This window comes from Callospermophilus lateralis, chromosome 9 (assembly GCF_048772815.1).
Source record: "Callospermophilus lateralis isolate mCalLat2 chromosome 9, mCalLat2.hap1, whole genome shotgun sequence".
NCBI lineage: Eukaryota > Metazoa > Chordata > Mammalia > Rodentia > Sciuridae > Callospermophilus > Callospermophilus lateralis.
Genome location: NC_135313.1, coordinates 1,795,790 through 1,820,354, shown reverse-complemented (window position 1 = coordinate 1,820,354; position 24,565 = coordinate 1,795,790). Strand labels below are relative to the sequence as shown.

At 52.5% G+C, this 24,565-nt stretch overlaps 1 protein-coding gene across 8 annotated transcripts in view; it reads right to left on the bottom strand.

Moving 5' to 3' along the window:
• Hdac4 (histone deacetylase 4) overlaps positions 1-24,565 on the bottom strand; it is a 256,818-nt gene that overhangs the window by 220,728 nt on the left and 11,525 nt on the right. For all 8 annotated transcript variants that reach the window (XM_076866635.2, XM_076866634.2, XM_076866638.2 and 5 more), the window contains exon 2: positions 4,319-4,561. In XM_076866635.2, coding sequence (XP_076722750.1) covers positions 4,319-4,340 — 22 coding nt within the window. In that variant the 5' untranslated portion in view covers positions 4,341-4,561. The remainder of the gene's footprint in view (positions 1-4,318; positions 4,562-24,565) is intronic.

Sequence of the window (24,565 nt, the reverse complement as noted above, 5' to 3'; positions counted from 1 at the left end):
GGCCTGGGTCTCTCCAGCCTCCTCCACAGCCACTCTCAGTTCCAGAATTGCCTCTAGAACCTCCCTCAGGGTCCACGACCTGCCTATCACAGCAGCTCAGAACTGACATCAGTGTTAATCCCAGGACTGCGAAATTCATCTTCTCCCCTTAAAAACTGGCAGTATTCCTGAAATACTCAACCATGGCAAAAGATGATTTCAGTACTATATAAATATTCCCTTGGGATATAACTTCTGTATTAACGTATAATAATCCTGGTTGAAGTAAACAGATTCAATCAAGATCAGACAAATGAAGAACAGAGTGTGAGGACTGAAGGACCCCAGGCCCTCGCTCAGCCCCACCAAAGGGCAGTGCCTTCTCCTGGGAGACCCAGAGACGAACCTGGTCAGCGGCTGGTGGAAACCGGAGACCGGGGCTCACTAACCACCACACCGTTGGGAGCAGATTTCAGCAGCCTTTGTGTGAACAGGTGCTTCAAACTGCACAGAATATGGTCCAAACCAAAGCACTGATCTTCACTGCACAAGCTTCCCTCGACGTGTAACTTTGTTTTTAACTGAACACTATCCATGCTCCCGGCCAAGATGCAGGGAGGGACAGGACCCGGAAGGCCTGAAGGCCATGGACCCTGCCTGACCAGCTTCGCAGCAAGGCCTCTCCTGGGTGGACAGGGTGCACCAGCACTCCGCATGGTCTCCAGCGATTCAGAGGCTTCTCACCAGACCTCCCGGCAGGGGCGACTGCAGCCACAGGTGAGTGCCCGGGGCCGCTGAGTGGGTGCCAGGCACAGCTTAACCAAGGGGAGAGGAAGAAGGTCAGCTGCTGGCAAGAAACAGAACAGGGAAAGGGGAACACTGCTTGTGCCATGAGCAAGCCACACAGGCACCTGCCCCCACCCTGGGTCACAGTGGGGACGCACTTCCAGGACACACACTATGCCCTGCAGATCCACCTCAGCCTATCTGGGCGCACTGAGACTGGGAAAGGCCTGTGCACTGGACTAGGCAGGAAGGGCATTTCAGAGCCCCTCTCCAAGAAGAGTTCTCACAAGCGCCATCAACCCAAGCTTTTCCCCAGGCTGCTCACAGCATTAGAAACAGTTATTTAGAGCAATAAATCCCAACAGTTAAGCGGCTTTTACGTCAAAGAGCCAGGGCCTGGCTCTGGCAAAGTTCAGAAAGAACAGCAATAAAATCATAACGCATACCTCACCCAGCACCAGAGGGAGTTTAAAGGAAAAACAGGGGAAAGAAGACTTACACACATCAAATAAAAAGGCTGCTTTATCACCAGGCAAAGCCAACTGCACTGCCCACAGCAGCTGCACCTTCCGGGCTGGAGGTGCCCCAGCATGCACCAGGCCCCACAGAAGCAGGGTCACAAACGAGAGCCAGCCAAGAGAGGACTCTGGGGACACAGGGGAAAGAGGATGGGCATGAGACTGCAATTTAGTGCTAGAGAGACACTGAGGTGGCCACAGGACTCTCCTCCCTGGCATGAGGGAAAGAAGGGCCTCCACCTGTGCCTGGGGGTGTCTGGAGACCCCTGCTGCAGACGGCAGAGTGAGGGCGCAGCAACGCTCAGAGGTGGGGCAGGCACCTGGCACGCAGAGGCCCAGTGTGATCCCCAGCAGAAAGAGAGAAAGAGGGAAGGAGGAAGGAGGAAGGAGTGGAGAGGAAGATGAAAGAAGGAAAGGAGGAAGGAGAGGAAGAAGGGAAAGACAGAAAATTGAGTGACTGGGTATTATTTCCATTCTTCCCCAAAATCCACTAAAATGACAAAATAAAAATAAAACTGTGTCCACACTTACAGCTTGGCAGGGGATGAGCAGGTACCCAAACTGACAGGAAACCTGGAGGGCTGCCTGGAAACCCTAAGCCTGGCAGGATCGCTCTGAGGGGCAGACGGTGACCAGTGAGGTGGGCCCAGGCCAGCACTGTGCCAGGGGCAGGACCATACTGCGTGGGCTCAGGCTGAGCACCTGAAGGAGTCCAAAGGGCTGGAAAAGCAGCAGTGCCCACTCCAGGCCCAAGCACACCACCACGACAGACACGCAGCCCTGCCCTCTTTCCACCAAGCCCCGCTCCAAGGGCACAGCAGAGGATCGGCAATAGAGAGTGACACACAGCACCCAGACAGGACAGGTAAGCGGGCACACATCAAGGGTGAAGACCCCCAGAGGAGCAGGACCAGTGCCCGCTGTCCAGCTGACAGAGATGGGCCTTAGAGAAGAGACCAGGAACTGTCAAGACAAGGCCACAGAGACGCCCAGAGAAACCAGAGAGAAATATGTCATGAAACAAAGTAAACTCCTGGGCAAATAAATACTAAATAAAGAGAAAGACACTGGACTTTGATAAGGGACCTAGTCTATCAGAACAACAGCCATTAATTTTTAAGCACACACACAAAAAAAACAAAACACCAAAACATACAAAGCAAAAAATGGTTGATAACAGAAAGAGACTATTATAAAACTATAATCACAGTAGAAAAATTCACTTTTCCCAGAAATCAAAAGACAATCACAGTAGAAAAATTCACTTTTCCCAGAAATCAAAAGACATTTTAAAAAATATATACAAGGGAAGGCTACCCAGATCTGTGCAGCACATGGACAGCCGCAGAGGCCCCGCACAGACGCTCCACTCCGCCCCAGGAGCTCTCAACACAGTATCAGTGCATACACAGCTCTTCTTCAACAACGAAAACAAGGGCACACTTGTCCTCAGATGTCTGGGTGCAGATACAAGACCTGACCAATCGATACCAGGCCATACAGAAATGCTCATCCCCATTTACACACGAAGCTGAACAAAATAATTTCCCCAGCCATAACAAAAATAAAATACTCAGTCTGCCCAGCACTGCTGTGCTACAAAGTAAGGAAAACACAGCTCTCCTGAAGTGTAATCAGGAAGACGAGCTGAGACAAGCTTTGGGGCAACCTCAGAGCAAACCTGAGGACATTGTCAACACACATGCCCGCTGACCCGCAGCTGCTGCTTGGGATCTGTCCCATGGAGACGCTTACAGAGGTGCACAGAATACACGTACAGCGATTGTTGATGCCAACTGGAGGTTGTTATAAACAGTGCTGCGACCACATAGATAGCCACTTACAAACTATCAAAAAGAACATCAGATTTATAAACACTGACATCAAAGATGTTATATTAAAATAAACACACACACAGCACCCCACATACAGGATTAAGTTCTATTAAAAATCACATACACATAACACTCACATTTTCACACAGGAAAGAGGCACACCCCACCTTGACAGCTGCCCCTCCAGGAGCCAGAGCAGAGCCACACACCAATGCCCACAGTGTACACCTCAAAGTATGCACAGAGCTCCAATGTTTCCTGTCATGACCATAATCCACTCTTCATACCAATCAATACAGGAATACTTCAAATAAAACTTTCCTATCTAAATAAAGACTGGGCACTGTCCTCCAGAGCTAGCAGAAAAGGACAATCATACCCAAGAGGCATGGGTGACACTCTGTGCAATCCCACAGGGAGCAGCCTGGACAAGAGCCTCAGGGCCTCAAGCACTGGTCCTTGCAGCAATCCAACTTCTTGACTAGATGTGGACAGTTCCTAACTCTATGTGCCCTGCTGGTCACACACGATGCCCTGGGGAAATGGAGGGTGGGCAGCTGGCAGTGGTACCTCCAGGGGAGGCCCGCACCTTGAAGGGAAAAGGGGAGGGTTCCCAGGCTTACTGCAGTGTAAGTACCGTGACTTCCCAAAGTCTTCAGGAGTGAAGCCCTGTGTCTGTGCCCCCACACGGCCTAGGAGCTGAGGGACAGTGGCATTCAACCACTCCCAGCTCCGTGACCTTGGATAAACCCTTCCTCGTACACCCTGACACAGTGCAGAAGCACCCTGTAGCAAGCCATGGACTCACTCCACAAGCAGCTCCTGTGTGTGCACAGAAGAGGCTTCTTTAGACTCCAACCAAGGCCACCAAGGAAGCATTCCCACCACCAAAGCACCCCAACAAGAAACTCTGGAATGAGCAATTAACTAAAAATCACAAGCCAACCTCCAGAAATCACCTTGCTCAAGAGCAGTTCTCCTCTCCGATACCAAGTCAGCCTGCAAAGCAAGCCAAAACTGCTCCCAAGTCCCCATCAGCCCTGTTTCACTGAGATGAAGAACCACCAATCTACCTGCACATGGGGCTGCAGTGAACTAACAGTGGCCATTATCAGGGAAAACCCAGCCAGCAGGGCACGGTGACAGCCTCGTGCCTCTGTGAAGGAGACTGAGTGCAGGGAATGGAGGAGGCAGCCTTACCTGGATGGCTTTGGGAGCTCATTGCTAGCAGCGTCCGCACCTTTAATGGATTCAAAATGGCTCAAATTTTCCACGTAAACAAGAGCTCCAAAGAGCTCCAAACTTCCACCAACACATACAAGTACAGAAACAGGGAGGGGAGGGTCACAGCCGTGAAAACTCCAAGTCTCGCTGACAGCGTCTCATAAATCAAGTAATCCAAACAGAGAGGAGAGGTCTTCGCCTGGCTTTCCAAAGATGAACCTGCATGGTTAGAGAGAGATCTGAGTTAGGCACGGGCTTTATCTGAAAAGCAAATACAGACGAGGGGACACTGACTCTGCTTTTCATTCCTGTCTTCACCAGGGTTTGGTAAACAATTCAAGTGGAACCATTTCTAAGAAAACTAACCAGTTGGGATTTTTGTTTGCAAATCACACACGGGCAAAGACGTTGAAGCAGAGTGGACCAACAATGCACCAGGAGCTCAGCTGCTGCGGCGGGGGGCCATCCTACTCACGGTGACACTCCCAGCAGCGCTGGCCTCTACCCAACAGAGGCCAGGAGCACGCCCTCCAAGCATGACAATAAAAATGCCTCCAAGGGGACCCATGTGCCCTGGCGCCAAGCCAGGGTTGACCTCTGACGGGAGCCAGGCCAGAAGCTCCCCACGTCCACCATCGGCCCTTCAGAAGGAAGCAGCTCACTCTCCTCCAACGCCGTCAATGGATTGAGAACCACATTATCTTGCGCCACAATGTGAAGGGAAACATTCTAAAAGAAAACCCCTCTCAGAGCCCCCACCAGGTTTCACCTGAGCGACCCCCACCCAGGCCAGGCCTGCAGGCTGGGGCTCCCAGGGTTCATTCAGGTCCTCGTCCCCCACTTAGCTTGAGACCTTGAACCTGCCCCACGTTCCTGTCCTCACAGCCATCACTTTCTTGGAGTTTCCTCTCATTTTCTGATGATAAAACCACCACGGTCATCCCAGGCGAGGATAAAGCACCCCTGTGCTGATGGAGGCAGTGCTGGGGGCACGGACACAGTTCTTGGCCTCCTATCCACGGGAACCACTGGACACACGGTTCCTACCCTCCACTGGCAACTTCCGTGTTCACAGAGAGTGTGCCGAGTGTGGAGGAGGGGCTGCCCCACCCGCTGGAGGGCACTGTTCTCAGACCCGGGCCTCACAAGGCCCACAGATTTACCAGAGTCTCCCCCAAAACCAGACTCCTCCAAAGACCACTCACCACAAAGAAGAGCCCCAGAGGCAAGTTCAAAGGCACCACCTGGGACTCCCTGACTGACCCTGATGGGCATCTGTGCAGCATCTTCCTTTAAGACAGTGATGAATTGCTCTGCTTCATTTAGTCAGGCAAGTCCACCCCCTCCCCACAAATGCTCAGAAGTAAAGCACCCAACAACCCGCTGTGTCAGGGACTGCCCCCGCAGGCTGCTGTTCAGGTAGGTTCCAATTTTACACTAACTACAACTCTGTGATTCGTGTCATTATGAGCACTGATTTGTATCTGGTTATTTCCTTAGAAAACACAGTGACATTAATCTTAGGTTCAGAATTTTTAGTCATCTCAGTCTGAAAGAAACTTCGTTTTCTTAAAAGGAACATAAATTTGTAATTCTACAAAGCTTTGTAAATCTCAGAGGACACAGCATACACATACACACACACACACACACACACACACACACACACACACACCTTGGCTGGGTATAAAAGTCTAAGATCACCAACATGTCCCCCTCAAGTCCTGCAGACGTCAATCCCCATGCCTGGAGTCGTAGAGAATTCTTAGGTGGCCTGACTGTGGTACCCACCAAGGAAAACTTTAGGGAACCAAGTTTTGATGATGTCGTCACTTTCTTCTGCCTGGATTTTGCTAGCATGTCTTTAATCTTAACACTCACAAAATGTTTTCAGAAGATGCATGGTTAAGAGTCTCATTAATTTTGCTCAAAGCATGCCCTTTCAATGCATACTGGACTTCTTCCTGCTCAGGAAACTGCTCTTCAATTATATCTTTTATTAATTTATTTATTCAATTATTACTTTATTAAACTTGTTCTGGCTCATTCGGAGATTCCGATGCTGAGGGCTGGACCTCCCGTGGGACTGGGCTCTCACCACGGCCACATCTGCTGTCTACTCTGCGTTCCCGGGCAGCCTCTCCAGTATGTTCCCATCATGATGTGGCTCTTCTCCACCACCTCAGCTGAAGTCTTGATGACTTCTGATATGGAGTTTAATTAAGCCTCAGCTTTGTTCTCCACCACTTCCTTGGTAATCATCCTCTCTCCCACTCAGCCTGTCCCTCCTCCTAACCCCCAGCTCCCATTTCTACAACCATGTCTTCTGAAAATGTTTTCCTGATTTAGATTTTTTTTTAAATATTTTTTCAGTTATACATGGACACAATATCTTTATTTTGTTTATTTATTTTTATGTGGTGCTGTGGATCGAACCCAGAGTCTCTCACATGCGAAGTGAGTGCTCTACCACTGAGTCACAACCCCAACCCCCCTGATTTAGATTTTTAAGTCGCTTTCAGAGACACATTCTTGGACATTCCAGGATATTTCCCTCTGCTCCACCTTCTGGGCCACCTTTCGGACAGTTGGGACTGTTTAGTATCTTCAAAGAACAGCTCTTCGGGAGAGCAGCTCACCCAACCCTGCTTGGCTCCCCTCGCCCTGGCTAACCGCCCCTCGGGCCCCTGGCCCCAGCAGGCCCGCAGCTCCCAGCCACGCCTGGCTTTCTTCAGATGGCCGAGAGGGACCTTTCTCTTTTCCTATCTGCAGATCACACAGAACCAGGAGCTTCTGCTACAATATAACACATGCATTCTGGAAGAACCTCCCACTCAGCAAGACTGCACACTAAGGACACAGGACTGAGGAGAAAAATAGGGCTGTACCAGCACACTATGAAAATCACTAATAACTAATAAAAACATCACCACAGTTCAAAAAAAGGCAAGTTACATTCTGTAAATGTAGAACTTCACCAATTAAAAAGGTGACGAAGAGGATGAAGGAAGAACCGAAGCTTCTGAGTCACAAAATCAGGGACAACTGAGTTCAACCATAAATACAACAACGTCCAACTGTCCGGCAACCAGCTAGAGGGCAAAGACTGCCAGACTGGATGAAGAGGCAAGGCCCTCCCTGAGCACTGTGGGAGGCAGGGCTGAAGACGGCCTGCAGAGTTGAGTCCGCACTTCACAGGGCAGGGCCAGTGTCCTGAGGAGCACAGCACTCTCAGTGCAGGGCCTGTCTCTGGAGCACAGCACTCTCAGCTGTGTGCACTTCAGGAATCCATTTTCCATACTGGCCTGTACCACAGGACATGAAGGAGATCCCAAAGGATTTTCTGCTTAGTGATGTCACAGCCACCTCAGTCTGTGGAAGTACATTCTATAACGCTCAGACCGTGAGACAGAGTCAACCGAAATACATCTCGGCCATTAGGCAATGTTTAAATCAATTTGTGTAAAGGCACAAATAGATTAAAAGTAAAGATGGAAAACCATGCAAACACCATATCAAAAGAAAGCTGTAAAGGTTATGTTAGCATAAGTCAGTCAATGTCATAGGGTGCCCAAGGCCACGCGTGAGGACCAAGGGTGGTTCAGAGTGACAGGCCAGACACCTCCACACCTATAGACAGGGCTGCAAACAGGAAGCAAAAGCTGATAGCAGCTTATGGAGAAAGGGACACTGCGGCAGTCCCAGGTGGGAACCTCAACACCGGCTCACAGACATCACAGGAGGAAGCAGACACATCACCACCCCGCAACAGAGTGACCCCAGCACAACACTGGAGCACCTCCAGGCCACAGAAACGCTCCCCACCCCAGGCACCTCCAGGCCACAGACATGCCCTCCTCCCCCCCAACCCCACAGGCACCTACCTCCAGGCCTCCTAACAGCCCTCAATGCTCTCTAACTGAACTGGCATCAAGTCAGAAAACAACAACAGAAAAACACCTGAAAACCCCAAATATTTGCAAACTAGATAAATATACTTCACAAGTTAGGGGAAAAATTAAAAATACTGGAAACTGTTTTGAAATGAAAAGGCAACGTGTCAAAATGTGCAGTGCTTGAAATACAGTCCTAATGTTCAATGCCTGCTCTAGAAAACCTCAATTCAGGGGCCTTAGGCTTCACTTTAAGAATTAGAAAAACTCAAATTAAATCAAAATAAGCAATAGGAGAGATAAGAGCAAAGAGTAGATATCAATGCAAAGGAAAAGATGAAAATCGATAAAACTAACAGAATTCCTTGAAGCAAAAAACTGATGAGGCTCTGGCCAGACTGACCATGAACAATGAGTGAAGACACAAATGAACACCATCGAAGACCAGAGGGGACCCACTGCGGTGGCAGGACATGCAGACACCATGAGAACCTTCCCACCAAGGAACGGGACCCTTGACCAAACTGCCAGGGGCTGTGAAAGACCTGGAACCCCTGCACCATGCGAGGGTCTGGTCCCCGGGGGCCTGCCAGCCACTCTCACCCCCTGCCCCCTGCTCTTCTGCCCTGGCCCACCAGAGCTGGCCTTCCCAGAGGCAGCGGTGCAGGTGAGCAGGGGCTGGGCCCCTTCTGTCCAGCACCATTGCTACTCTGTGGCTTGTGCTTCTGGCCTCCAGAGCTCCATTAGGTGAGCTCCTTGAGTTTTCCTGACAAGCCTCTAACCCCACTTTTTGGTGTTTTTGTGGTTTTCTGTTCTGCTTTTAGCATTTACTTACTTTCTCAATTTGCAATGAAACCTCAGACTCCAATCTGACTCACGAGGCTTCTGTCACTGTCCCCCTTTCCTTTTCTCTCCTTATTTTTAACTTTCTACAATAACAAGAGCCTAAGATCTTTAACGTACTCACTCACTCCCTCAAAGCCAATCAGCACGCGAGAGCTTCCAGGGTCTCCACCCTGCACACAGGGACACCTCTGAGGCCACTGCCGTGTTCGCCCAGCTCTGGGGCCTCAGCCTGCACCCTCTGCCAGCATCACCCAGCAGATGACCTGCTGTCCATCTACTGCAGGGGGATGTGCCCTGGGAACAGCCACCGACTGCCTAGCATCTGTGTTCCACCACGGGTTCCCCCACAACCTGGTTGGTTTTAAATGTCTATTTTGGGGGTAAGAAATATAAATTTAAGTGAAAAAAAATGTGTTTATAAAGGTATTTTTAACTTTAGTATTTTACAGAATTTGAATGTATTTTCCTCATTTAAAAAACACAGCCTTCGGTTCACGAAAACCTGACACATCCCCAAAGCCAAGCCAACTGGGCCCGCTGCTGCCTCCCCATGTCCAACCTGGCCACTGCTGTGTCCACGCCCCTCTCACCAACACGGTGATGTACAGCTGACTGCAGGACGTGAAGATGGCTCACCATGCCCCCGTGACCCCGGGAGTCTCTCACGCACTGCCAGCTAATGAGAAACCGCTCTGAGTGCTCTAGTGAGGATCGGGCCTGTGACAGGAGGAGGGCACCGAGGCTCTGGGCCAAGGGAAGTTTGAAATTTTAGTTGACTTACTTTCACGATATAAGCCATAACCCTTCCTGAGAGCAGAAATCTTTTACAGGCTATAAATCCTAAAGAGGATTTCTCAAAAGTCACACTGAGTGACCCCAAATAAACACGGTGAAGCAGCGAGGGCACCTCCTTCTCTCACCCGCCCCCTCCACTGTCCTTCCAAAGACAACAGCTCCAGGAGAAGCTATCCCCATGCAGCCAGCGGCCAGATGGCAGAGGCACAGCCACTGCTGAAGACAGGAGAGTCCGGAGTCACCAGGGCAGAGGAATCCAAGCCGCTCCTCGGTAGAAGGCAGCAAGCACACATCCCAAGCCTACTGGCATGCTCTCCAACTGTCCTGAGGCCCTGGCCAGGGCCCTAAAGCCAGGCAAGGAAGGAAGGAGGGACCAGGCAGGAGGTGTCACCACACACAGCTCGGACTCCTACGAGGACCCAACAGGATCATTGGGTCCACGTACCAAGACCTACTGGGTTTCTATAAAGCAGTAAAAAGGAGCAGAAGGCTTTCGGAAAGAAGATACCATTTATAACTTAATCTGATATCAGTGAAGAGCAAGACTGAAACTATTTAAAGATGAGCTTTTTATTTAAAGACTATTTAAAGTCGAGCTTTGTACAGAAAACTATAGAACATCTTAAGTGAAATCAACATCTAAGTAAATAGAAAAACCAACTAGGTGCACTGGACAGGGAGACCCAGTGTTCCTCAAATTACCTGGTGGTCAGCACATTTCCAATCAAAATCCCAACAGAACTGTTTTAATTGACAAGTTAATTTAAATTTTACGTGGAAACACAAAGGACCTCGGGGATTTACCAAATATAATGATTTATTATCAACCTGTCAGTAAATGAGAGCAGACACACCAAGGAACACAATATCCTAGGATGGGCCAACCCAGTGGCAGCGAAGGCTTACCTCCAAGCTCGCGGGCTGGGCCTTCCAGTTTCCACAGGGCCCACCTGGTGCCAAGGACACGGACCGACAGCCACGGGGGAGCCTCCCAGACCTCCTCAACTGCCACTAGGCAGACGCAGGCAGTGCATGCTGCCCTGTACCGAAACACAAACTCTCACACAGGTGAAACCCCCAGGTGGCAGTTGTGACGGGCACCCGGGCCAGGTGGGGCCTGGGAGGAAGAACAGGGGAGCACCGGGAACTGGTGGTGCCCTGTGCACAGGGGAGCATGTGCCTGAACTGCTGCCTGGGGTAACTGTCTCACACAAGGCTCCAGATGAAGTGGAGTCAAGGGACCGAGCACTCCAACACCATGCTGCACAGGGACAGCCGAACAGTAGGACCTGTCACAGACCTGCTCAAAGAATGCCATCTGCCTCGACTTCTGGACAGTGGCTGCAGACCGCACGCTCTGCCCTCGCAATCAGCACGTACACAGGAAACACTGCTGCCTCACCCTCTTGAAGCATGCCCCCAGAAACAGTGGGACCCGCCCCACAGCCACATGGGGGTGAGTCCCCAGACCCGGGTCAGGACCATCAGCCAGAACAACACAACACGTGCAAGGCAACTTCTTATTCCAGCATTTTTATTAAATGGTATTTTAATTTAATTAATTTATTTAAATCAAATTGTTTAATTTGAATTTTACTAAAATTAGTTAAAACCTAAGTAAATGTTAATCAAAAAACAAATTGTTGACTGTGATTTTTCCTATTTATATGGTGAGCTTTCTAATACATACAATTTTCTTCAGTAAACTTCCTTAATGAAATACAGACAGTAAGGTCTCGCAATTGTTTTGCAAGCATGAGCAGCAGATCTCTTCCCCAGCTGTCAGAACACATTTATGTTTTAGTTTCCTACAGACTCACTCTTGGAATTCCACCTCACTGGTTCTATGGGAGGTAAAGCAGAAAGCCCCATCTGCACAGGACTGGGATTTGGTCTGAGGCTAAATGCCTTCCATGCTGTGGGCACCTGAAGGTCCATGCTAGAGCTGAGGAAGAGCAGGGATAGCATGCCACAACAGAGTCTGCAGGGCCATGCACCTAGCACCAGGGACACAGTGAGCAGAGGAACGCAGTCAGCAACAGGAGCTCGGCCCCAGGGATCCTTCTCCCGAGGGCTGTCACCTGGTTGCTAGTCTCCATGGCCTAGGATGACAAACACCCACACCTAGCCTGCGATCTACAACATACGCAAAACAAACTTCTAGGAAAAACACTCTCTCTAAGGGCCCCGTGACACAGGTGAGGGCCACATGTCCCAGGCACACGGCTGCAACCCCCCAAGGAAGACAAGGTCTATCACGGCCCCACTGGACATCCCTACAAAGACAACAGCTCTGAACATTCCTCAGCAGCAGATTCGTAAAGGATGACTCCTTCCTGTCACTCCACATCAGGAGAACTGGGCGCCACACCCACAACCGCAGGGAAGCCTCCTCAGGGGCAGTCATCCAAGGATGACAAACAGGTTGGTGACAAGATTCCCCCACCACACAGAAACTGCCCCCAGGGTCCCGGAGATGCTGATGGGGGTGTGAAGCCATGTCTTCCTTCACAGCACCAAGATGTTCTTAGCTCTGGGAGGCCAGGGCCCAGTGAGCTCTCCGGAAGCAGCACGGCGGGAGCAGAGCCTGAAGCAGGGAGGAGGAGCTGGCATCTCAGAGTCAGTCAGTCAGAAGGGCAGAGGGAGGGACTCACTTGGGCATCTGCGGTCACTCACAGCAGTCACCTCCTCCTCTAAACATGCTTTCCATCTGCATTAACACAGAATGGAGGCAGGAGGGGCCCGGGGACAGAACGCACCAAGCCGCACCAAGCCGCATGATGCCACGTAAGACCACAGAACACAGGAATCTCGCATTTCATGTGATTATAATGCACGAATTAAAACACTAATAATAACTAACAGAGGGGAGATCTGCACAGGGGAGCAAGCGGGGTGGGGGAGGAGGATGGGAAGAGGAGGAAGGCAGAGGGAATGAGATTGGCCGAGAAGTGCTGTGCACCGTGAGTGGCCCCATCACATGACCACGGGCACCAAGAAGAATTGGAACGAGTTTGTTCAGTTGTAAACAAACTTTTTAGATTGATGTTAATTTCTAAAAAAAAAAAAAAAAATAGACGTGACTCAAGGCTTAACCAAGAGCACTGCAGGGTGCACACTGACCCCAGGCTGTGGAGGGACAGAGGTATGCTCCACACTCTACAGGTGTGCTCCAGCGCTCTCCCCGGGAGACACAGTTGGCTCCCTGAAAAGGAGGGACACAGGCCCTGCAGAGATGGGGGACTGGGCTGAGGAGCATCAGAAGACTTTCTCAGAAGAAAGGAGACGAGGGCCCTGAGAAGCTGAGGTCCAGGGCACAGCCCCTGGGGGCACCACACCCCTCACACACCCTAGTTCTGGCCCTTTCCGTGGAGATGGTCTCTGCAAGGCTCAGAACAGCCTCCTGCAAAGCCAGGAATGACAGCATCAAGCAAATGAAAACTTAAGAGAGCGGGCACCCTCCCTGCTCACTGGGTCTGAAATAGCCTGGCTCGTGGGGCTGCCCACCCAGCCTCCCTCCCAAGAGATGGGGCCCCAGTGAGAGGGGCACAGGGCGGCAGAGCAGAGCCCCTAGCACAAGACCACAAGTGCTCACTTCCCTACCAAGGGCTCCTCCCGTGCTCCACCATGGCAGAGCCTCCTGGCCTGGCTTTGCAGTCCCTGGAGCACGGCCTGAGTAGGCTGAGTGGCAGGGTCCAGGCTGCACCTTCTCACCCAGGTGAACAGAATGATTTCTGCCCCCTGCAGCTTCTTCTGCAGTGAGAACTGTCCATCTGCTGATGGTCTCCCACTGCCGTGGGTAAAAAGTGCAAACTGCTTCCACTTTCACCTGCATCCCCTAAGCACTGGACACTGCAGCGCCCCTCACGTGGATGGCCTGCTCTTCCCTGTGCTGCCTCTGAAGCCTGCTCATGCTCTATGCTGGTCTCTCTCCATTTGTAAGAGGCCTCTGCATAACAAAGGATTCCTCTGTTTGTCAAATGTTCCACCTACTTTTCCAAAACTCTTGCTTCCTTACCAATCTGGCTGACAATCTCTTTACCTGCTCTCAAGGTGAACTCCTACACCATCGTTTGTGTCCTTTACAGCTTCTAGAAACCCTGGAGGGATAAGGACAAGAACCTGATGCCCACGTGTGTTGATCTGCTCTTACATGTAAGCCTGAATGCTCTTGGAATGTATCTTCACCTCCTTCATAAAAAATGAACAGGCAACTCTCCAGCCTCTTAGGGAGAATGGCAGCAAGAAACAAGACGACCCCCACAAACAAAAACCCTGAGCCAGGAGACTCCAGAGGACACCACTTCAGACATGCACGTAGACGGGTGAGCACTGAGGGAGGAGAAGCCTCTCTCGGGACCCACGTAGGTGAATGTCAGGCAGACCCACAGGGGAGCTCACACCAGCAACCACACAGCATCACAGAAATCCCAGGAAAGGGGCGCAGGGCAGAGGTGCAGAGGGGAGATAATGCTGACAGCCGTGTTGTGACGGTGGTGGCAGTGCTAGGAGGAGGACACTCCCCTAGGTAAGAGAAACAAGACTGCAAGTTTTAGGGCCCCTATGGGCCAGTTGGGATAAATCCTGGAAGACCCACATTGTTATGGTCCAGAATATCAAAGATGAAGAGAACTCAAAATTCCCAAAACCAAAGCAAGACACAAAACTAAGCAAGAAAAGCCCAGCATCAGGTTCCCTGTCACCACACTGATCCCTCCAAGCTGAAGAACAATCTGGAATCAAGAACCATACCAGCCACCCCACAGACAAGATGGAGTGACAGTCCCTTAAAGAATGGGAGGGGGAAGCAGCCCAGACGTGGGCAGGGAGGACCTGAAGGTGCTGAGGACACAGACCCACGTGAGGCAGCAACTGCAGGCTGGGAACAAGGACCTGGAGGTCAGCAGTGTGGGGGCAGGGCGCCAAGGAGTCTGGATGGGGTCAGCTGGAAGAACGTACTAAGCAGGAGAGGGGCCCAGAGAGGTGAGGAGTGGTCCAACAGAACCAGGTCTGCCACTGGGCTCCTGGGAAGAGCAGCCACAGGAGCAGCAGAGCCAGGGCTGGGACCATGGCGGCAGGGCTCCCAGGAGGCTTGGGACCCAGCTAAGCCTCTCTGCTCCCCTCCAGGCCCAACACCCGCCCACCCTGCCCTCCAATTGTTCCCTGAAGGCTCCAGGAAGCTAACTACTCACTTGTCCTCACAGGCGGGTGCAGGCCGCCTGATGGCCTGCGGTCAGGCCAGCCACCATGGAGGTGGGAGGCAGAGTCCTATGCAGGACAGCACCCCCAGGCACAGGAACGTGCAGGACCCTGCGGGGCTGCAGCGAACACCTCACCACCCACACCATTGCGCTCCCAGCTCCACACACAGCTCACTACAAGGACGGGCCACACCAGGCCCAGCCATCCACAGCCCCAAGACCCAGCTCTACTCCACTCAAACAAGTTTTCCACGGTCTCCCTAAAGGAGAGCTTACAGAGACCACAGGAGCAGTATGGCGACAGGCACGGCCAGGCACTCTACTCTGCGTGGGCATTTCCTGAGGGCCCAGGGAGACCACTTATACCTACTTAGACTACAAGCCGAACTGTCCAGCCCAGGTTTGTCCCTGTCCCTTGTTGGAGAGAAGGGGAAAGTCCCCAACAGTCACCTCACCTGACTATGGGGTCACCTAGACCAAGGTCACCATCACAGCCTGCTGGATACCATGGCGGCCCACTCAGCTCTCGGGCAACTCCTACACATCTCAACGTCCCTAAAACTGAGCTGGCAAGTTCTGGGCATCAGGGCTCCACTCCTTCCCAAGCCCAAGGAAGCCTCTGCCTAGATGCACCCTGGGTGGAGCCCTCCAGACAGTGCCATGGCTGTCCCCATCAGCCGCCAAGGAGGCAGGCAAGGGATTCTATGGACCACGCTGGTCCCACAGCAGGCGTACACTGCTGTCAGTTAAGTGGCCTTTCACCTGCTACAGCATGGGACACTCCAGGCAGAGGTGACGCACACCATCCAGCCGCAGACCAGATGGAGACCAGGCTGCTGGCCTCCTTTCTGCTTCCCTCGGACCCGAATGTGTCTTCCTTTGCACTAAGTGTCCCTGAACATGGCCCAGGTGGCCACAGTTGAGCAGCGATGATAGAAAAACCCAGTGAGAGGAAAACCACATCACCTCCGATCATCAAGAGTCCAAGCTCAGAGGGGGCTCTTTGTGGCACCTGATTTTGTGAATGAGTATAACACAGAAACGTCTCCCACACTCCGACAACTGTGGGACAGGAGCTGGCTACTCGGCGACGATGAGGAAGGCCAGGCCTCGGGAGCCTTTCCCGAGAGTCTCTGTTCAAAAGGGTAGTCATTCTGCACCTGCCCTCCTCCTGGATATGGTCCACCTCCTCCTGCTCTGGCCACTAGGCACAACCATCAGAACCAAGGCCCTCACCCCGCACAGAGTGGCAAGCACATGCAGCACACACCCCAGCACCACACACCACCCTCCTGGGACAGGCCGGCCACACAGACTAACGGCAGAGGCACGACGCAGTCTTGGTGGTTATGGGTTCTCCCTGATGTAATCTGAGTTCACGCCTGCCCCAATCTTGAACTGAAAGCAGTCTCCTCGGGCATGGCTACTCAGGCCCGGCGGGTGGGGGACGACAAGGCCACTGCAGGCCTGAGCCACCTGCTGTCTGCAGCAGCTGCCCCCACAAGGGCAGCCTCATCACCAGATCCACTCAGAGGGACCAAGGCTGCAGCCAAGGGGCCAGGGCCTGAGCCTGTCCTGTCGGATATCAGCACTCCAGTGACCCACAGGAAGGGGGAGAAACACAGGGACTTCTATGCTGACTTCTAGAGACCTGTGGTGTCCTACCTTGCCGTTCCCACAGAGAACCCGGGATGCTTCAGTCCTCAGGTGAGCAGGCAGGAGGCCCCAGTGCCCTTCCATTCTGTCACCACGTCCCCTGCAGCCAGACTAGGCACAGAGATCCGGAGGACAAAAAATCACCCACAGCTCCACCACCTTGACATGACCTGGGGGCTTCACAGATATGGACCCTGAGCCTGGCCTGCCCGATGGGCCCAGCACAGGCTTAGCCATACTCCCATCCCCTGAGCTCCACCGGCACTGGGAGGCTGCAGTGGACACACTCCAGGGCCCACGTTCGGAGTCTTCTTCTGCTTGGTGCTATCACCTAAGGATCCAACTTTCCTCTGGAAATAAGAACGTTAGGCCATCAACAGGCTTGGTTTTCAACAGGCTAGGAAGGAGGCAAATGTCTGACAACAGCGGTCACTGAGGAGGAACATCCCAGAATGGTCCCTCTGTCCAGCAGGTATCCTGCTTGAACTGGGACACGGCCTCCTGCCCATGAGCCTGCACCTCATCCCAAGCTGATGGGAAAGCGGTGCCGTGGTCAGGCATGACTTCTCTGGGACTGTGCTACTGGAGGAGATGGCAGGCAGGCCCAGGTGGTCAGAACTGGAGAACACAAAAGCTTGGACAGACAGCACAGGGCGGGGCTGCCAGGCCCAATGAGGTGATGGCCTGGGAGAGCAGGGCTGAGTCCTGGGACACTGCGTACACCGTCACCCCGGCCGTGCCACGTGACCACTGTACCAACACAGGCCAGAGCTGTGGGGTCCTGTCCTCGCCCTCATTGGCAGGCCAGTACCTGGTTGCTAGCAGCCACCCCAGAGGTACTGGCTACCAGGCCATCAACAGTGGCCTGGGGGACCCACTCTCCTTTCAGAGACTCCTGCCTCAGGTAAAACAGCCTCTACAAACCAACTAGAAACACCCAGCCCTCTCTGTTGCCCTCACTGCTCCTCCTTCCCTTCCCAGGAGGGAGGCTGCCAGGGAGCACATCTCCACTGTGATGGTTCTCAATGGGGCACATAGTGGAGAAGCCCCAAAGCCCAAAACTCCTGGGATGGAGGACAGGAAGTGCAGAGAGCAGGAGACCACCGGAAGCTGGCTCCTCTGGTAGAGAGCACAGCAAGAGGAGCCAGCAATGCTTCAGGGCCCCTCAGGGAGACAGAGGAGACGACCTGGGGTATGCTGCTGCCCTAACTCAGACACAGGGTGGCTGTGAGGAGCTGGAACCTGAGAACAGAGGGGACCACTTCAGGTGTGAGCCCCTGAACCCCAGCAGGCTGCCTGCAAGGAAACAGCAAGCATGCTGACATCTGAAATGCTCACACTGTCAGCGAACCAGAGTAGAAACGTCCCTTACACTGCAGTGCCCATTCCGCCCCCAGCCCCAGCATGTGCCCGCCTCTGGCAGGCCTCCAGCAGTTCCTAAAGGTCAGTCCCAAGCCAACCCCTCAAGGCCTGCTTCCTGCTGCCCAAGGGGAAGAGGTGAGGCCCTGGAGGGGCACAGAAGAGGAGCACACTCTGGCCTCCCTTACCAGAGAGGCCTTGCACCCTAGCTCTAGATCCCCCATTCCAGACTGGCATGGCTGATGCTCCTCTAGGCCCAGATGCTCCCCTCCAGCTCACAGCCTGGTCTCCCTCATTCTGTCTTTACACACCACTGGGCACCATCTCCAAGCATCCCTGGCAAGCCCCCGCTGGGCTAAGGAGCCCACCTTGTTGAGGATCCTAAGGCCTCCAGGGCCTCTGGCTCATCCTTTCCACTTAAAATTCAAAGATACTCCAAAGGTCCTGCTGGAAGTATGTGCCCTACACCACAGATTCTAGAGACAGCGTGGGCACAAGGGTACCTGGGAACAAGGCTCAGGTAGCACCCACAGCCAAAACAGCAGGAAACTCCTCAGGACCAGGCTGTGAGGCAACTGTGGGGAGAAGAGGGCACAGACCTCAGGTTACAGCCCGTGACCTGTCCAGGAGCACCTGGCCTGGGGACAGGCATGACAAAGGAAGGTGGGAGCCAGGCCTGGGAACACCACACAGGCTGAGTCTCTACATGACCACTGGAGTCCAGAACTGGGACTTGATTCACTCAGGGAAGTAGAATGAACGGCACAGTCAGAACTGGGGATTTGGACATGATAAGGAAGGAGGAATGACACTCGAGTAGGCACAAGCGCTTCAAGACAGCACTGTCACGCTCACCAAAGGTCTCCTAAAGTCACACACGTGGGCATGTGTGCACGTGCTTGGTGTAATGTGTCTAATGCAATATCATGTTATTTAATATACTGCAATATTATTAAATATATGTCTAATGTTTTGTTATACATGAAGTATTGGGGCTTTTTTATTTTTTATAGCTATTTTGTTTATTTATTTATTTTTTTAAATATGGTGCTGAGGATGGAACTCAAGTGTGAAGCAAGCGCTCTACCACTGAGCTACAGCCCCAGCCCTGAAGTATTGTTATATAGTAAATATTCACATTATGTGAATACACATGATGCTTACTACATACCACATTTCTTTACCTGAATATACAATACACACACACATTTTCCTATGCATGCATGTAGTTACTGGATTTATATGTTTGTCTCTTCCTGTATTTCCTTTTAGAATTAGCAAGTGTTTGTGTTCATTGTGGGTCTGATAGCACTCTCTGTTCTAAGAACCACCTAGCTTTAAACACTCAGGCCACGCAGCTGTTGAAGGGGCATACAGTTCTGCAGGTGGAAAAGTTTCAGAGGCTGGCTGCGTGGCCACATGAACGTGCTCTTTCTGGGCTGCACACCTATGTGGCTCAGATAGCAAGTTTGATGCCATGTTTCTTACCACCACTGAGAATTCTTTTAAATGCTAGTCACACACCCAAATCCAGTACACAGCACAGTTGCTGGGCAATGTGACTTTTCACCTTTCTTTGCCCTACCATCACAGAGGCAAGGTGCTGTCCTCCCTCGCTGAGCCTTTAAATCCCACCTCAGAAAACAAGGCGATGCACTGATTTAAATTTCCCAGCACAAGGAAACCACTTCCCACTCCTCTGCGGTCACCATCCAGCACAGCCTCCAGGATACGAAGGAGCAAATGTATGTTCACGTCCTGACTTCCGACACGTCACCATGGTGAGTGACCGCAGCACCCGCACGTGGCACACACACCAGGGACACTCAGGACACTCGCGGCAATGGTGCTGTCACCTGGACCAGGGCTGAGAGGCAATTTCATGGTGATGGGACAGTCCAGGGCTGAGCAGGGCACACTGCTCTCCTGCCTGCCTTTCTACATCACTCCGTCAGAAACGTGCCGCCAGCAGAGCTGCAGTGCAAGACCGAGGACTCTCAGCACATCGTTTTAGCATATTCTAAAAATGCAATTTACAGTTCAGCAATATCCTTTCCTTTTATGTAGTCACTACAACACAAATATGCCTCTTTGTTATTTCTAACTACATCTGCATGCAAAACACGCTCTGGCTAGGAAAATGTGAGTTCTGGGGAATCGAAGCCCATTTTTCAAATCTGAAAGAGACGGAGAAATGAAAAGAAAGGAAAAGGAGAAGATAAAGGTACATCTTATTCACATGCAAAAACATGTAAATGAGAGCTGACTTCATTTCCTCACCCTCAAACTGAAAATGATGTATGTAACTTGTCCCTAAGTGCTTCCAGAATTTCTATTTCAGCTCTGTGACTGTATTGTACAACAAAATCCATCTTCACCAAGTGCGCGTCGTTCACTCTGAGTGCCAAAGGAAATGTGAGCATCCTGAGTTACATGACAAAGTGGCATTTGTGGACGGGACAGGTATGTCTTCATGGCATGACCACATTGTGCACTATGGGATGTTTGGCAGCAACTCTGGCTTCCACCCACTAGATGCTGTCACCATGACCCCCACTGTGACAACCCAAACCCATCTCCTTCATCACCAAATGCCCCTGGGGGAGGTCAGGGCAAAACTTACTGGGAATGAGCACACCCCCAAATAGACAGGCCTGCGTGACATGCGACGCCACGCGACGCCACTGCCCAGCTGTCCACGGTAACCAGCACCAAGACTGGCTCTACGCGCAGCATGCAGGACAGTGATAGGAACCATGCCACCCCTGCAGGGTACAGCCCCTGTTCCTCTCTCCTCCACAGTCACTCATCACAGACGCACACCACCACAGCCACCTGCCCAAGTGAGACAGGGCGCCAGGGCGCGCACCACAGAGCAGATGAAAATCAGGCTCCCTAATTATTAAACTGCCACGGAATAAGCCAGGAATACCATTTTTAAAAAAATAATAAGAGAATTAATTGATTTTTTTATTTGCTTGCATTTTTTGATATTCAGCCTTTTCTTATCAGAGAAGTCATTTAAAAATGCTTCTATCATATATGCAAATTAAACTGTTAGTATTTTTCCCAGTTACAGTAACTGCTTACTTGCATTGCTGATCTATTTTTCCAATTTAGCTCCCTCAACATCAATACTATTGGAAATGCTTTAACAAAAAACACTCTTATGCAACACAGAGACAAGACTTCACCATCTACCTTTCTCATTACACAAGAGCAGAACCACCCATTAGTGACCTCGCCAGAGAAGCAGGCCACCCTGAGCCTCAGTGCTCTTTCCTCTATGTGGGTCTCCCCAAGCAGAGTCGGGCCAGGGAAAGCCAGGCCACCAGCGGCACGGTTCTTCTTCATCTCTCCGAGATGTGCTTCTGCCGCTCCCACATCCAGGCTGGGCGGCCAGGTTCTCTCTGGCAGTACATAATCTGATTCCCCAGGTCCCAGTGCCCAGAAGGCATGCGATGTCCCATGCCACACCCTGGCTGCAGCCCAGGCGGCACAGGGAAGTGTCTACCCCACTACAGGCCTGCACTGCCCCTCACCAGCAGAGAGGCCCTGGCCCTACTCTGCATCCCATGTCTCCCCATAAAGGGAGCTGTCCCTGAGTGGGCCCTGGCCAGTCACAAACTTCAGGGTGGAGGTATGACAATTTGTGAGCCAACTGTGAGTTCAGAGTCTGAAAGATGAATAGAAATGCTGACTGATATGAGATGAAGGCAGGCCTAGAGCACAGATCCAACTGCATGCCAGTGGACAGAACAGGTGCTTCATACCTGCCCGGCTCCTCCAAGAACTGGGAGAAACCCACGGCGAGTGCAGAGTCCCAGAGAACCAACAAAGACAGGTTCACTTTCCAAATCCAGGAAGCTTAAAGAGGGCCTCTTGTCATCAATCACAACTGACTCCTCCCTGCTCCGGGCAAGAGTTGGCAAGGCCGCCAACCCAGCAGCTGAAACGCCACTCACACAAGCAGGCACCCAGGGGCTGAGCTGGCCGGCAGCCCACGCCCTGACCCAGCTCAGGCACTCTCCTGAATGGATCCGTGCAGGGGGTCAGCCGAGACGCTGCCAAGAATGAGACTAAGGTGTGAAGCAGATCTGAGAATGCAGACAGCATGATGGTCAGCAGCACAATCCTGCAGAAGGCCCAGCATCCTGGGGAGAAGCACCAATGGAGGCCAAGGAGACGTGAGCACTAGCCACACAGAAAAGAAGGGAGCTCATGACAGGAGCCTGAGGGGAGGGCCCTGGGAATGTGCAGACTTGGCGTCTGAGATCACTCACCAGACTGCTGTGGCTGGGTCTCAGGGCACAGTTCTCTCCTCACCAGTGGGAAGCCTTCCCGGATACTGAACAGGAAACAGCCTGTGGGCATCCCTCACCCACTCTGCCAAGGGCCCACTGCTTGCCAAGTCAGGGCTGAGATGCCCACCCTGACTCGCCCCCATCAGGCAGTCTTAATCTGGGACACCTGATGGGCTCCTAAGATCTCCCTTAAATTCTATGCAAAATGGCATTTTTAAGTGTCTTTTTTGCATGGGGAAATGTATGATAACAGAAGACCATCCACCTCGGAAGGAACAGGTGCTCGACTGCAATGGCGGGCTGAACGTCTCAGACCCACTCCCAGGGCTCCCTCCCTGCTCTCCACTCTGAAGCGCCAGCTGGTACTAAAGATAATATTTCAACAATATGATGGCTTAAACAAGACCTGAATTCTTTAATCTTTGGACCAAGGACCAGGAAGCGGGCTCCACTGTGTTCTCCCAGGCCCCAGTACTGATTTGGGTGGGCCAGGTCAAGGGTCAGTGAGTCAGGACATAAGGGAACAGAAGTGCAAAGTGTCAGCCCCACACACAGGGGCCAAGCTTGGGAGGGAGGGCCCGGTCCACACTTCCCTCCTCCTCCTACGCTCTCACAGGTCAGGCAGCTCAACCTCATGCTGGTCTCCTGTGCACTGCTGTGGCTGCAGCCCCAGCCCCTGCCTGCCTGGGGAGGACACCCTCCCTCTGGCTCTCCTCGGCCTGAGAAAGGCCCTCATCCTTATCTGCCCTTTCTGATGCCCTCCTGCCTCCTTCACACCATGGAGTATGAAGAATGTGTTCTCAGCCAGGCACGGTGGCACACGCCTATAATCCAATGACTGGGGAGGGTGGAGCAAGAGGATCACAAGTTCAAAGCCAACTTCAGCAAAGGCAAGGGGCTAAGCAATTGAGTGAGAAGCTGCATATAAATAAAATACAAAATAGGGCTGGGGATGGCTCAGTGGTCAAGTGTCCCTGAATTTAATCCCCAGTTCCAAAAGCAAACAAAAAAAGAATGTGCTCTTTTCTACTGGGCACACTGGGGGATGGGGCAGGGGGCGGCCATAAGTGGAGGAAGCACTCCCACAAAGTTGCCCACAAGGCCTAAAGGAGCACGGAAACCTGGAAGCCCTCCTCCCAGCTCAGTAGTGAGGAACTCTGCCCTAGTGGCTCCCATCACCAGGCAAAGCTGAAAGGCAGGAAAGGGGGTGGGTGCCCACGTGAAGCTCCACCTCAGGCCCATGGGCTGCCTGTGCACCTGACCCCAGGCACACCACACTGCAGGCCCCAGAGCGCACCAGAGCACACAGCTCAGTGGCCAGGAGCACAGCTCTACCTGCCTCAACACGAAGACCCCACTGCTAGGGGCCTCAGAAGGACAAGGAGACACAACAGGCTGCAGCCCCTGTGGCCTCGCCCATCAGTCCTCACAACTCAGAGACCAGAAAATGGCCACGCCAATGCCAAGGAGTCAGGGAGACTGGGCGCACATCGTCTGTCACTACAGACTCGAAAGGGAGCCAGCAAGCCTGCCAGAAGAGGCGACCGGAACACTCTCCTGGAGCACTGTATTCCGGTGGCTCCAGGCAGGTCCAAGGCAGGAGCCAACAGAGGCCCAGAGCAGGAGAGTCAAGGGGTGCCCAAAACAGGGCACAGGAAATGCAGCCAGCCCCAGGACGCATGCAGACTGGGCCCAACCTGAAGCACTCTGAAGGTGAGGCAGAGCCTGGGGACAGGTTCTCGCGCTCTTCTATACCATGGCTACATTGTGACTGGGTCAAGCCGCCACTTCTGAGCGGTGCTGCAGGATCGCCACCAGGCATTTGTCTTAGTTTCCCAGTATCCATCAAATCCAAGTGCAGATGTGGCCTGGAGGTTTATCCTGAGCAACCGGGGAGGTCTGAGCACAAACCTGGACTCAACGAGTTCTTGTGAGCTGCAGCCTGTGGGTGCCTTGAAGCCACCCAGGCCCCCAGCTCCCTCCCTCCTGGCTGCCCACCCCTGGGCTAACAAGGACCCCCCCAGTGGCTGTGCTCCTCTTGGGAAGCCCCTGGGGGTTCCCCTCCTCTCTAGGTCTGTGCTCCTCTCCCTGGTACCATCGCTTTTCAGTAAGAGCCCATTATCTCTCTTGCTCGTTTTCCTTTTTCAGCCCCCTCTGTGCCTGTGACCT